The 16306-nt window shown below is 34.6% G+C and overlaps 1 protein-coding gene across 1 annotated transcript in view; it reads right to left on the reverse strand.

Annotated features, from left to right (window-relative positions):
- Positions 1-9500, reverse strand: part of CSN1S1 (casein alpha s1) — a 30317-nt gene extending 20817 nt beyond the window's left edge. The window contains exons 1-2 of the mRNA XM_024131956.1: positions 9480-9500; positions 7617-7736 (exon numbers count right to left, since the gene is read on the reverse strand). Coding sequence (XP_023987724.1) covers positions 7617-7736; positions 9480-9500 — 141 coding nt within the window. The remainder of the gene's footprint in view (positions 1-7616; positions 7737-9479) is intronic.
- Between the last annotated feature and the right edge of the window lie 6806 nt (positions 9501-16306).

Here is a 16306-nt window from a genome sequence, read left to right on the forward strand (position 1 = left end):
AAAAAAAAAAAAAAAAAAAAAAAAAAAAAAGCAAGTGTTAGTCTCAACATGAAAAGATTAGGAAAGGAGTCCTGAAAGATGAGTAAAAGGGTATGAACTCAGGTGAGGAAACAGGGGAGGGGGGTTACGTGTGGAGGTGGGAAGGTGTGTTAATGGTCTTGGTTTGAAGTGTACCATAATCACCAGGGAAGTGATGAGTGATACAGTTGAAAAGGAAGGCAGCAAGCAGAACATAGAAGACCATGAAGTACAAGGAAGAATTTGAACTTGATTTTGAGAATTGTAAATTCCCCTTTTGAGGAAGGCAGAAGCCTGAAAGGCTGGCTCCCTCTCCTTGAGGGTTGAGGTGAAGCTCTACAGTGCTCTTCCCATCTGCCCCACTCCTCCTCACCCCAGCTCTTCCTGGGTGTCGTAACTTCCTTTTGTTGTTTTCAATCAAGATGGTCATGGATTGTTTCAGCCCAAGTACCTCCAGGACCTTCCTCTTCCTCTGCCTGGAAACTCTCTGAGAAGGATAAAGGAACTAGATCCCTCTATGCTCCAACAATTCACAGGTTATGTTCCTGGCCTCCAGCTTCCCTTGTTTCTAAGCACTCACCTGAGGAGACAAGGAAGGGCATTCTCCTCAATGTACTGATTATTGTGGTGCCAGCTCTCAAATGCAATCATATTCTTCCAACAGCAGTGTGAGCTGGCATTTACTGAGCACTTTTAACAAGCCAGACACTGAGGCACTGTGTTAGCACTTTTAAAGGGTTTTCTCATTACTAGGATTTTTCTCATGGCAACACAAAAGAGTAAATATTATTGTTATTTCAATTTTAGAGATGAAGAAACTAAGGCTTACAATAGTTGAACAACTTTTCCAGGTTAATACATAGATGGCTAGCTGAAATTTGAACCAGGCCATTTTTTTTCCAGAGATCCCACTCTTCAGCACTGTGCTTTGTTTTTAAAAGGTACCCCCAAAGGCTTCCTGTGTCCTAGATAAGAGTCCAACAAATGGCTTTATCAATTTCTCTGTTTTAGTATTTAAATTTATAATCAAGTAGATTACTGACACATTAAAGTCAGTTTTAGAGTTTCTGACATTTAACTTGTAAAATGAGGTATAAGGTTTGAGTCACAAGCTTTTACTTAATATAGAACAGTTGTAGATTTGAGTTTAGTGACTCTTCAAATAAATATTTACACAATTTTTAAAAATCAGTAAGAGAAAAAAAAAAGAAAAGACAATTCATTAACCCTCAACCCAAAGATAAGAGGTCACTGGTAAAAATGTGGCATGTTTTTTAGCTATATATGCAAGTGTTTGTGTAGAGAACATTACCTTGATTTCATAAACTACTTTTTTTTCCCACGTTTTGTTATGTCATTATCACTTTTTCCTAGTGTCATTTTTATAGATTAGTAATATGTAGCAAATTTTAAGCGACTGATCCTGTTCTTTAAAGCTCAAAATGTGACAGAGGTACATGTGTATTTCTTTGGTTGGAATATTTCCAATCCTGATGGAATATAATCTTTTTCATTCCCTGGGGCTCTTTTCACGTTCTGTGAGCCACAATTTTCTGTATTTTAGATACATTACAATTTATTTAGTCACCATTTAAAGGGCATTTTTTTTTTATTTTAAGAGTTTGGTTTTGTTTTCTGCCTTTATGCATATGGCTGTAACGTATACACATGTACCTGAATTTTACTGCATACCCTCTAGCAATGTCTTTTGCATGTACTTCTAGAAGAGGAATTGGAAATTCATGATCAAAGAGTATAAACATTTCTGACCTTTGATTCATATTTCCAAATACCCTTCAGAAAGTGTATTTTCAATTTATAAAGGCAGAATTAATGTTTGAAAGTACTTGTTTGGCCATGAGTTTTACACCAAATATTATTTATCTGACGTGGGGGTTTTATGTCTTTGTTAATTTCATAAAACGATGAACAAAACATTGTATCATTTTAATATTGAATTGCATCTTACTTATTATAAGCGGGGTGGGCCACTTTCCACACGCGTTTTGGCCGTGTCTACCCTTTAGAATGATTTCGTATCTTTTGTCTTTCTCTTGGGAAATGCTTTTATATTTCTGTAAGTTTTTACTCAATCATAAAAATATTTACCTTTGTCAGTTATTAATTTTGTGGACATATTTTCACAAAATATTAATGTTATGATGGCTTTGATGTTGAGAAGTATTCAAACACTAGATAATCAAACAAATGAAATTTTCATTGTATAGTGTTTCTTTCTTCTGCATTTATTGTCTCTGAAATTAAAATATATATATTTATCATAATTTTATATTGTTTTATTCACTGTGTTGATATAATAAATGTAATTTTCTCTAATGGGTTAAAAAACTCATATTTCTGCAGTAAAATTATTTTTTCCAAAATCGAAGGGGAAAATCCTAAGCATCCAAACCTTCAGAGGGAGTATCTTTAGCCTCACACCCCGTTCTGATCCTGGCTTTCCTATTTTTAAATTTCAGATTACTATATATATTTATTTTCTCTGGTTTCAGTCTTTACATTTATTTCTGAGTCACAAATTTTTAAGTCAAAACAGGAAGTCAAAATATTCAGCTCTATCTTTGTTTAAGGTGACATTAAAGACAGAGGTCAAGGACATTTCATTGGCCCTAAAGCTGCTGCATCATCCTGGATAATATATAGGTCACTCAAGACAAGGAAGCATCCATCATCTAGAAAACAATGGCTCTTCTGTGGTATATCAAATATGGTCCTTAAAAATGCCCTTGTCTCAATCATGTAGGTTGTACAGTTTATCAGAGTTCTTCAAAACAAAGAAGTATTTAAAGGCTAAACAGTATCTGCTTTATGACATCTAATTAGAATATTTTTTAACTCAGAAAGGGGACAACCAACAAATTTCTATATTACAGTATTTAAATTCAATAAAAACATCATATAACTTTGGGCAATTTTTAATCTAAATTATCATTAATTTGTAATTTATGTTATACATGAATCTTTATCTTAAATTGTACTGTATATATGATTTAAACTTACTAAACATCAATTTCTTTTAAACATAATAGTTGCTTTATAAAGTCTTATTTTAATGTCACATTCACATTTTGGAGAGAGGGTAATGTAGGATGTAATTTTTACCTTATATCTTATGCAGATATACAATGATTTTTCCATGCTTCCATTTCTCTTCTCTTAAAACAAACACACAAACAAACGAACAAACAAGAAGCATAACTGTTTCTTTATATTATCTTTTATTTCATTTACTCATTTATATTGGAGAAGAAGGGTTGGGAGCCTGTGCTATATGCCTAACAAACAACTATTTCTATAAATCTCTTACCAATCAATATTAAAATCCAGAATTCATTTTGGCAGAGACTACATAAAGTTAAAAATAAGGATTAGTTTAAAAATGAGGGAAAATTAGAAATGTTTGGGGTAGAATCTATCTTCACAGAAGCATTTGGATACCCACTCTGGGTCTTCACTAATTATTGAGAGACAGTCCCCCATGGATCTTTTGCTTTTCCTCATGTCCTGCAAGTAGAGGCACTGGTTGCCTTTGTTTTCAACCATCTTTCCAAGGATTTTTTTTTTTTAAGTAAACATCCTAGAAAGACAGAGATAGTGTCTCTGTTCAGAATAAAGGGAAGGCTGTTGTCTGTCCAGTTATAATAAAGATCATGTTTCATTGCAGGGTAAAAGTCTGGTAAACTTACTGCTCATTATAAAAATTTGAGTTCCCTACATTTAGAGTTCTTCCCCATAATACAGTGCCTCTTCATACAGCACTGTAAAAATTGGGGAAATGAGTGCAAATGCTGATACTCTCCTGTGGTTGCCTGAGTCCAAAAAAGCTTTAGTCTTCTGTCCAGGAGTTGCAGTCTTCTGCTGGTATCCTTGGAACTGTGGCAGGCCATCTTGGACCCTTCAAAGTTTCGAAAACTGAGTTCCTGAGACATTTTACAGTATTTCAGAGTCCATTCAATGGAAATATTTTAATTAAGCCAAGTTTGCAGAGTTTGTTTGGGGCTGTTGATTTGGGGAAAGAAGGTAATAAGGAAGGAGATGAATACCAAGGAAACCATCAGAAATGAGGTCAAGCTTTTCTCTCATGAATGATTCTGAAAAAAAAAAACAATAAAGAGGAAAGCAATGAGCAAGAAAGCAAAACACAAGAATGAAGGCACCGCCTGAATAAAATGTCAAAGCTCTTTTTCATTGACTTAAGTAAATTTACATTGGAGAATGAGAATTGTCATAGGAATAATTTCCTTAAGTGTTTTGGAATATTATTGATATTATGGCACAAAATCAATAACTTGTGTAAAAGGGTTTCAAAATAAATGTAAATCAAGAAATTGTCCATCTCTTGGCATCTTGAAACCAATATGGTGAATATGACAATTTAATAGGATTTTTAAATATGAAAGCACTCTATATCAGTCAAAAAAGTTATCAAAACTTTTCAAAAAGTAGTGAATCAAGACTTTCAGTTTTATTAATAATTATTTATATTTTAGTCAGTTAGAGGTTAAGGTTTTTGAGACCACATGCCCATTAGGTTTGATCATTTTGTACACCAGTGTTAACAGAAATAAGGAAAGAAAATTTCTAAAATGAAGTAGAGAAAGAAGCAGTGAAAGAAAAGAGGGGGAGATATACACAAAGGGGAATAAAAAGAAGTAAAATGAACTATGAACTTAAATTTGTGAAAAGACATTCCTCTAATTTTTTATCTTCCTTAGTTGTGGCTTTTTTTTTATTCCACCATAAGATTTGATTAACTTATAGTCCTTGTTTTTCTCATCACTTTCAGTTACTTTGCTTAATTTTGTGACATTATTCTCTTTCATCTAATATTCTAAATGAAGGGGCCTATATAAATATAGAAATTTTTGGACTACTACTGAAGATATGTAAGACTACAAAATTTACAAAACAAACAGCAGAGGGAGATCAGCTCGGGGCTTTGTGACTACCTAGAGGGGTGGGATAGGGAGGGTGGGAGGGAGAAGCAAGAGGGAGGGGATATGGGGATATATGTATATGTATAGCTGATTCACTTTGTTATACAGCAGAAACTAACACAACATTGTAAAGCAATTATACTCCAATAAAGATGTTAAAAAAAAAAAGACATATAATAGAGAAGTCCTATATAGCTGTGTTTGGGTAATATAATAATGGGGTTTTACCAAAAATCATAACTTCACCTGTTTTAAATCCTACATTTTGGTAAAGGTAGTATTTCACCTAATTACTCCTTATCAAGATATAACTTGATTTTCCATACTCAATAAAATTTTTTTTTGTTTTTCAGATTCAGTAACTTAGAAGATTTTAGAATTATGCCAGTGAAAGACATAGGACACCTAGAATTTGGTGGATGTAGCAGAGGAAAGTGACTGGATTGTGTGGATTTCTAGGGGGTGTAATGATATGGGAAGGCCCGGGTAACATAACATTATTCAGTTCTTGCTGGTATTGGTGAAATAATAACACCTATGTGGTCAGAGAAAGACTAGGTAAGTGCCTAATTTGAAATTTCACCATTTCTAGGCTCATGGTTGTCATTTCTCTCTTTGCATCTAAATTTCTCTATTTTTGTTCTAAAACTAAGGAATCAGGGATTTTTCAAACACCTGATGTTTTTGGTCCTTGGTTACAAATCCTTGAAACCAGCTCTGGCTATCTTAAGCAAAATGTTATTGGAGAGGAGGATTCAGAACTAAAGGAGAATTTAAAAGGTAGCTCTGAACGGTAGAAGATAGAACAGCAAGGGCAGCTAGCTGGAATAGTCTGAACCCTACACAGTGGCTGGACCATAATATCTAAACTTCTCTTCACTTTGGGGTTACTCAGTAAAGATTTACAATTCCAGGAGAGAAGGTCTGATTGTCAAGCTTGGGTCATGTTGGCTATAACAAAGCATGAACAACTAGGATCTGGTTCTTTGAGCTTCCTTAGTGGGAAACCAGGTATGTGTACATGCCCTCACACTTAGACTACATACAATAGAAGAAATCAGTATCTCCAAAGGAATTCAGAGAGCTACTTAAAAGTAGAAATTTGAAGATTTAGACAATATAAACCCTACTCAGGGCTTCCCTGGTGGCGCGGTGGTTGAGAGTCCGCCTGCCGATGCAGGGGACACGGGTTTGTGCCCCGGTCCGGGAAGATCCCACATGCCGCGGAGCGGCTGGGCCCGTGAGCCATGGCCGCTGAGCCTGCGCGTCTGGAGCCTGTGCTCCGCAACGGGAGACGCCACAACAGTGAGAGGCCCGCGTACCGCAAAAAAATATATATATACATATAAATATATATATAAATATATATATATATATAAACCCTACTCAAATGTGGATAGAAATTATCTCAATTAACTGTCCTAATAAACCAAATAATCAGTAGCTTGATAATCTGTAAATCATTAATATTTGATGCATAGTAGAAAATCAGAATGCATAGGCTATGGCTAGACTTGCATTTATTGGTAAAGGGGGTACCTAGCACCTAAGAGAGTTTTAATGTAGATAATATACATCTACATGTTATTTATAATCTGGTAATAATAGCACATTTTAATTTATTTGTGTATTTCCTGTTTTTTCCACTAGAACGTGAGCAACAATCTTTTTTGTCTTAATCTTAATGCCTAGCACCATGCTTGGAGGTATGCATGCCAGATAGAGAAGTCAATGTATCTCCCTAGATAGATAGGAAATGAATAATAAGTTCTGTGAATTTTATTTTCTGAGTTCTTTTCATATTATACAATAATAATGCTCATATAATTAATTAATATGAAAATTGAAGTGCCCTGCAATCATACCTATTTTTATGACTTTCTGGCTTTTGATCATGTAAGAAACATTGCTCAGGAAGTGTTTTATTTGAAAAAATATGGCTTCTCAAATCTATGAAAAGAACTCACTAAAAGAGTATTTACATATTGCATTCACCATGGAAGGTATTCTTATCCTTATAACTCTGAAAGTAAGTAGTGTGAGATGGGGTTCTCTTCAAATTCCAAGAAGGTTGAATTAGAAACTATAACCCTTGGAGACTTACAAGTTTTGACACAAGAAGGGCCTTCTTTCTTGGCAGTGAGGGTTATTCTACTTCAAGAATCCTGAATAAAATAAATTTTAAAAATTGTGTGACAATCAGTGGTTTTCCAACAGTCTTGAGATTGTTACTTATATTTTTCCCTGCAGTACTCAACTGATAAATCTGAATCTGCATTTTTGCAAACTAAATAGCACTTTGCAAAATGTTACCAGGTAAGGGGAAAAAAAAAAAACTATGATCAAATACATTTGATAAGTGTTGGTTAAAGACTATCAAAGGCTTTTTTTTTTAAACTATAGGAGTTTTCAGAACCTTTAAGTCACTAAGATGTTTATAAATTTCCTAGAGAAAGGTTATAGAATGTAGTATTGCAAAAACATATTTGATAAAGGAACTCTTTCTTTTTCAACTTATCAATTACATCTCTGAAATTTTGGGGAAATACTAGAACAAGTAATTTGGAAGAGGCCTTGTTGATGCAACTCGGATTTTTTTAAAAATTATTATTATCACATATTATCATCTTCTGTTGTTACAAGTTCCACACAGTCTTCATTTTTTATAGTGACTTCCTGGCCCTTTAGTGCTGTACGTTGTCCATATCTAGGTCGACAAATGATTTTCCACTGGCTATTCTGAAAGAAAATGATGACTCCCTAGTGGGGAAAAGAAGTTTTTGGTAATAAGCTGAGAGTAACCAAGAGAGAATAGTCTTTGGTCATGTTATAATACAAATGTGGTATAAACCACAGAGCAAGGGTTTTTATAATTTGTAAGGAATGATATAGAACTTTACCCTTCCAGGATCTAGTAAGTTTATAGGCTATATTATCTCTTAGCTGAGAAAATTATAATTCAGATGGTAATAAAAAATAAATTAGTAATTGGTCAACAGATGTCATGTACTATGCAGACAGATTCAACTAATATTTTATTTTTGAATGAATGAACAAACACATGAAAGAAGACCAGTTAAAATACTGAGATCATAGTCCCTAAGAACAGAGGTCAAAAAATTTTTTGATAAAATGGACTGCTTATAGAGACAATGTTCCAGTACTTATATTGTGTCCCTTAAGTTAAATATTCAGAAGAATATTCTGGCTGTAATAGTATAATAGCAACAGAATTTTACATAATATTATTATAGTAATAGAATTATTCATGTAATATACAATAAAATCATGTTGCACAGGCAAAACAGAGTAGATTAAAAGTTATTAATGCACTTAGAATATTCTTTAACTCTTAAAACACATCTGACAAATATCTGGCAAACATTGCGGAGATTAAGCTGATCCTTTTTATAGAAGTATATCCATAAACTCACACAATACAAAACATTGTACATTGATCATACTTTTCTTAGAAAAAACTCTGTGGCCTACCAGCTGCACCTGGATTGCCAATACAAGTTTAGGAAATTCAGACTCTCCACAAACTGTGAGTTTGCTAACTTAAAAATATGTGGGGCTTCCCTGGTGGCGCAGTGGTTGAGAGTCCGCCTGCCGATGCAGGGCACATGGTTTCGTGCCCCGGTCCGGGAAGATCCCATGTGCCGCGGAGCGGCTGGGCCCGTGAGCCATGGCCGCTGAGCCTGCGCGTCCAGAGCCTGTGCTCCGCAACGGGAGAGGCCACAACAGTGAGAGGCCTGCGTACGGCAAAAAAAAAAAAAAAAAAAAAAAAAAAAAGTGGAATTTAGTTAATAATTGTCCAATGTCTTGAAATTGGGAAATCTTACAAAAACCAAGAGATCAAGAGCATATGTGTCTTGGTTGACTATACTATTACAGGCCCCTATTACTACCTTCTTCACATAGGAAACAAAGGAAAAATATATATATATCCTCTTTTAGAAAGATAATTTAGCAATACCTGACTAGGTCTTTCTAATCTAATCGAGATGTTTTCATTCTGTTGGAAGTTTTTTTTTTTTTGGCGGTACACGAGCCTCTCCCGGCTGCGGCCTCTCCCGCCGCGGAGCACAGGCTCCGGACGCGCAGGCTCAGCGGCCATGGCTCACGGGCCCAGCCGCTCCGCGGCATGTGGGATCCTCCCGGACCGGGGCACGAACCCGTGTCCCTTGCATCGGCAGGCGGACTCTCAACCACTGCGCCACCGGGGAAGCCCCTGTTTGAAGCTTTTTATCAAAGCAGCCATTGCAGAGGCTTCATGAATGTTTTGGATGGTGAGAAGATGAAAGCCATATTGTTAACACATATCCTGGGAAGGAAAATGTAGAAAAGGTAATCCTGATTTTTTGTATGATTGTGCACATTATGCTGAATTAAAATCAAAATATTCCATCTCCAATTTTTGCTGTTGTAAGTAAGAGGTCTGAAAGAACCAGAGAATGAGGGGGAGGACTTAAAATTATAAGTAAAATCATGGATACATACCTCTGTCTGAGCCCAGTTCATTCTACGGTTAAAATAGGTAAAGCAACTGGACAAGTAATATAATGAATCAATAGGGCACACAGAACCACTCTGAGGAAAACTAGAAGTCCTCCTGAGAAGATATAATAGAAAAAACAAAGATAATTTCATCTTTGATGCCTTCCTGAAAACCTATGGGAAAAAGTAGAGCATGTGGTTAGAGATAAAAAATTAAGTAAACATTTAAGCACACTAATTTAATGAAACTTTTCTAAAGGTAAGGCATACTGTTTTGGTTGTTATTCAGTTTTCTATCCAAGGCAGTTGGGGTAGCTAGTCGGGGGCAATATCGGGCGGTAAAGGACAGTCTGAATCCTCCAGTCTACTAGGGCAAAGGTAGAACAGTTACTAAATCCCAAAAGAGAATATTTCACTAGTGTCTAGACAATGTATAGAATAGTATATTCAAAAGTTGGAACTGAGGCAATGGGATGGGTGGGCAGTTACGTGGGATGGTGTGGATGAATAAGTAATTGTTCCAGGTTAGTTATATGGACACAGTTGATGCAACTCCATTTTTCACATTAGGCTGCGGAACTTTTACCTCTTGCTTCTTTTACCTTCCCAAGTTTCCACTTCGTTGGCTACATGGTGCCTGGTGAATTGTGTCCAAACATCTTACTGTTAGTTATTCATATTTGGAGTGAAACTGAATTATCTTTCCAATCAATTCTCACAATACCCTCCTTAACATAACCTGTGCTTCATTCAACTAGCCGATTGCTTTTTCTCAAACTTACCTTCAATTTCCTCCCTTCTCTGCCCTCATGACTTTCTTTCCAAAACTACTGAAATATACTTAACTTTATGTGAAAGAAACATAGTAAAAAATGAGATATGGACTAAAATAGACCCTAGTTCAGCATCAAGCTCTGTATACTGGCATATTCAGGCAGGATATAAAAGTGGTCTTTGATACAAAATACAATGCAGACATTTCTTCATTCCATTGTCACTCCTAAAAACCTGTTTCGCCTTGCTTATTTTTACAAAATCTTGACTGGTAAAGTTTAGGTTAAAGAGGTGTTGGACTGTTCAGCAAAATGATGTAAAAGAATATCCTTTAAGTGTGAGAAACATGTTTACCTGCTAGCTGATTTTTGACTTCCATTGGACACCTCAAGACAAGGTTTTGGGGGCCTTGAATCTAGCTAGATATGACAGAATATGGGTAACTGATTTCAAAAGTGGCAAACTACAGCATAGGAGAGCATGTTGGGGTCAAGAAGAGTCATATCTTGTGAAGACTCTCTTGGATTTTAGCTAATAGTCTTTAGGGATACTTAGAATAATTTTCAGTTTTGATGTTTTTATTTTTTCTTTCCCCTACACCAAAGTCCTCTTCTGAAATCATTAAGTGGTGATGAAATTCTGACAAATTCAACAGCCTTGTGTAAATGATATCTTAGGGAGTAAAGGAAGCATGTGTTCATGCTTGGAAGAAAACAATACATTAAGAAGAATTCAACATGAAGAAGTTTAGATGCAATTGCCAGAGTTGGTGCCAGGAGCAATTGTTCAGAATGACGATTAAAAATGTTTAGAAAAGCCATCTGTAATATTCTAGAGGGGTCTCAATTTTCTATGGTCACACAGGATGTGATTTTATGGTGTCTCATTAAGATATTCTCATAAAATAATAGTCTCTGAAGAAGAGAAAACTCACTGTGTGATTTTTGAAGAGTTCGATTTTATGAATTTTATTTACTTTACCTGAAAGGTGGAGATGAAGATGATGATGACTCCTGGGGTTGTTATAAAGATAAAGTGAAATAAAATTTGTAAAAGGAAAGGACCTAGAAATATATCTGGAATGTAGAGGTGCTCAATAACTTTAAATTAATTATTCCTCACTCTTTCCCTCCCCTTGAAGAATGCTATGTCCTCATCCACAAACCCTCCCTGCTTGCTTCAGCTGAAAATAATTTATACTCACTTTAAACTTTTATAGTATATTGGACCTCTGTTAAGGTATTTAAGGTATTATAGGGTTGTAATGTCTATAAGAATGACTGTTGTGTAGCCTGTCTCCCTTTATACTTCCCCCTCCCTCCCTCCCTCCCTCCCTTCCTTCGTTCCACCCCTCTTTCCTCCTTTCTCTTTCTCTCTTTCTTTCTTTGACAGGTTAAACATTATTATTCATTCTTGTAACCCTCAAGGTGTGTTGCAGCTAATAGGGATGCGATATTTTAAAATAGATATGCAAATAAATATATTTAAAACATGGAATTATTCTCTTGGATTGAGATATACCATCCTTTTGTACGTCAGAGACCGCAACTTCCAATCTGTAATTAAGGATGAGCTTATAGGTCTGAAACAGATATTCCAACACTGTGCAAATAACAGCTATTAGTATATATTTGTCCTGCCAGTGCATATTATTCCTATCAACAAGAATCCTGCAATTATTCTATCATTCAATGATGAACAACCTGAGGCTTGGTATGTGTGTTAGCCAATAAAGGAAAGTAGGAAAATAAAATAAGAAGACATGCAAAGAAAAACAGGAAAAGACAATAAATAATCTATAGTATACTATATAGTAACCTTTTGAAGTTTTAGACAGCTTTCTATGAAAACCGGTTAGCTATTTTGTTGTAAATAGTTGAACTGCATAGATAAACTCAGCTGATGATATCATAATTAAAATGTGACTTGAGCCCTTGGCCCAAAATTTGTCACTCAAAATTAGGTTTAAACTACGTTAGGATGGTATGTAAACAGGAATAGCCCTTTAGCATTTGTCTAAAACTAAACAAATGCTATTCCAAATGCATGTACTTGATCTTGGAACTTGGAAATAACAAAAGTGATAACCTTTGAAGTATGTCCAAGTGATCAGAAAACATTATTTACACTGGTGTTAGACCTAATTTTACAGAAGTACTTTGTTTCTTGAAATCATGAATAAATTGGTAGCAAAAAGGATGACATGTGCCGTTTAGCAAATGCCTTCTATATGGCCTGCACATTCTCACACTGAGCTCTCCTCAGCTTTATTCTCCCCTGGCTATCGCAGCATACTGACCCCCTTTAGCCTTCTCTCCTCTCTTCTCCTCTCCTCTCCTCTCCTTTCCTCCCCCTTCCCTTCTCTTCCTTCTTTTCTTTCTTTTTCTTTTTGATAGCCTGTACCATCTTCTATCCTAATGTATAATTTTAAATAAGTCTATTAAAAGTTTACTTTCTGCCCACATTCCTCTAGAATGTATAAGTACCAAAAAACAAACATCTTTATCAGTGTTGTTCATTTAATGCACCCTAAATACCTAAAAGCTTGACTTTTTAGCCAATAAATAAAATTTTGATGGTTAAAAGAAATAAAATATGATTACCCAATAGTAATTTAGATATTCTTAAATAATAAAAAGGTCATTATGCATTACACCAATATGCTGAACTTTTTAGGGCTATTCTTATTTTAAGAAGTCAAATTTATTTTTCTTTTTTTGATTTCTGCTACCTCTACTGATTTAAAGTTAGCGTTTTGATGTGTAAAAGTTCAAAGTACACTAATTGCTTTATGATCTCTAAACATGTCAAGCTTATGGATATTTCTTTATGCAATGATGTTAGTTTTATTTAAAAGGGTTAAAATATAGATAAATGGTGGTGAAAATACTTTATGCTTTTGGCATAAAATCATAAATTTGAAATAATAAGGGGGGTTAAAATGACACATTAGGTAATTAAGATGTCACAGATAAAATGCCTGGAAAATAAACACAATGCATTTCCTAGAAATGTTCTGAACTCACTGGCAGTTATTTAAAGGCAGACTTAGAGCAAGGAAATTATTTGTTAGGCATATTTCAGTGACGTGAGGTCACCAATATCAATATCTTTATTCAGCCAAAATTAAATGGATAATTATAAAAAAAGAACAAACTACTCTTTGAATCTATAACATAGATTAACTATGTTTTAATCTAAAGGGGAACTGTAATTATTTCACATGTGCCATTTAAGTTTGGAATCCTACAATAATGAAGAGAAAAGAGCTAGAAAATTACCTAATCAAATTAGTAGCCTAAAAAAATTACATAGCATAATAAAATTCAATTCTACCACTGAGCTTCTAGTATGGATACACTAGTTCACACAATTAAAATATAATTTGGCAAACTTTATTAATACTTAGGCTTTTCAGGATTTGAGGCCAAACTAAGCTCAAAAAAATTGTATTTAATTATTTAATATTTCAGAAAGAAACAGAGACACAGTAAAATGATTATTGTTACAGATAGTAAGTAATACTATTATGTCCCTCTATATGAATAAGGACATGGATCAATTGTTTTAGATAATGAGAAAAAAAAGACACTTTCATTTCAAAAATTTAACTCTAAAAGTGATAGTTACATTTATATTTACAAAACATATACAGTTGTTAAATATGGTTGAAATTTCATTTAGCAACCATGGATCATACCTCACCGGTAAATGGCTGACAAGGAACCACAGCAGCTGTCGAGGACGCTAGCAATCTCAATCAGAAATCAGTTTCACCAAAGTGTTGCTTTTGAACTTAGTTTTTTCCACCTTAAAATGTACTTTTGTCTCAATCTCATCGTGTGGCCCATAGGGTTCAAATCCATTCTTTCCTTTTACGAACCAGATGACATTGGTACTATGCTTTGTCCCCCAAATTCCAAAATCTTCCTTGATTCCTTGAGGCTTCATCCTCAAATTCCCCTTCTGTAACTACCTGTTTACAGATCAGGTATTTGGTTTGGTGAGTAGCTAAATTGTGATGACATTCCTAAATAAGCTTACCTCTGCCTTTGGGCCCAAACTTGAAAATATGGGAGATGGGAATAGAAGGGAAAGAAATTCAATATGTAAGAGGGTGTAGAAGTTTAGAAGAAAAGAACATCAGGAGTAGGAGTTGTGGAAAGAGATGGAGGAACAGGGAAGGTAAACTTTGGAACATCTGCCTTAGCACGCGTTACAACATCTGAGATGCCTGATACTGACAGTCTTAAAGGTCTATAATAAGATGTTGTAGATTCCTCCTCAGCATGACATTTTGTAATTCAACGCCTCTATATAATCTTTTGGTAAGGCTGAATGGCAATTTGTCTCCAAATCGTCAGCATAGTAGCAAATTCCTACACCTAGTACCGTAGATCAGAGTAATTCTTTTACAAGTGAACATCCTAATCTAGATGCATAACCCTTCCTCCTTACACAATTTCTTCTTGCCTAGTTTTCGTTGTATTTACAAAGAGAACTTTAATCAGTTTAGAGATGTTTCCACAATAGTATCACCTGCATAAGTCTTCCTATTTTACAATTTAACAATTACAATTAAGGTTGCTCACCTCAGTGTGGGATGTGGTCTTATGGCTCCTGATCTCAATCTGTCTTATATCAGACTATTGTGTTATGAAGTGGAATAAAAAATATAGATTTAAACAATATATAAAGTGTTATAATCAAATGATTCCCTATTTTGTATACTTCTTCTGTAAAGGAAGATCTATTTATTCAAAACATATACTGTTTAATATGCGGCATGTCCTGTAAAATACGAGAAAACAAATAATTGCTCTAAGAAAATTATCTGTTGACAGGGATGTCTATGGATACGAGGAAAATAGACCTTGGGAAACCACAGATCTGGTGTAGGAGGAGTCCTGCAGTTCAGAGCAGGACTTACTCTGTTAAAAATCTCCGAGAATGTACACCTGAAACTAATATACTGTTGTAAATCAACTATACTTGAATAAAAAGTCTCAGAGGACTCAAATTCTAAGATACCTCAAAATAAGCAATTTATCAATCTAAGTATATATCTATAATAGATTGATTCAAACAGAAGACCAAATTAGTTATGAAGGAGGGTGAGCAAGACAGGAAAATAAATACTACATTTAAGCATCAATCAGAAGGGTTGAATTCTGTATAAGGAAAAATTTCCTCCAAATAAAGAATATTAAAATTCTAAATATAAATATTAAAGTTATAAAATTAGATTTCATTTATCTATGTAATCTTACTTTGAGAATGTTGCTAAAACATTTAATTCATCTCATTGTATAAATATAGAATTTATCTGAAGGAAAGACATTATCTTTTGTTACTAATTTTAAGTTTCCTTTTCTCTCATTTCTATGAAATTCTCCAAGGAAAATATTATAAATTCAGAAAAATTCTCTTGTGTTTTGGTTTGATTTTTCAAGTCTCATCTTGATGGAAACTTACTTTTCCGTATAGGATAACAACAATTTGTTTTATATCTTTCCTAGAGTGTGATAGGAATACATTAGTACACTGAAATTGTGTTTTTAAAATTTTTTCAGGGACCATAAATGCTTCCCTAAGTTTTAAAATATACTTATAGTTTGGTTATTTTTACATATTTGATCAAAAGTATACGTTTTTACTTATTATGTCAGTAGTTATAAAAAAGGTGAAATTGTATTGAAAATGCTTCTTTTAATGATAAGCATGGTGTGATCTATGTTGCCTTGGTTAAAAGAGGCTTTGCTGACACCTACAGCCTGAATTGATTCTTTGTTTTGCACCCTAAAGTCTGTGGGTTTTTTCCATTTTGGAGAAACATACCATGGTAGATTTCGATTGAATAGAGGTATGCCTTTATTTTCCTTTCACTGAAAAGAATGTTACTGTGAAAGAGTAGATGAGAAAGGAAGACCAGCGTTATTGGTACCCCCACTGTGTGTTCTGAGCGCAACAGTTTAAGGAAGTGTACATTTGAAAGCTGAGTATTTCTAAACTGATTTCTTAAACGTGCCTGTGTCTCATAGCCCTCAGAACATTTT

Source organism: Physeter macrocephalus, chromosome 7, assembly GCF_002837175.3.
Source record: "Physeter macrocephalus isolate SW-GA chromosome 7, ASM283717v5, whole genome shotgun sequence".
NCBI classification, from domain to species: domain Eukaryota; kingdom Metazoa; phylum Chordata; class Mammalia; order Artiodactyla; family Physeteridae; genus Physeter; species Physeter macrocephalus.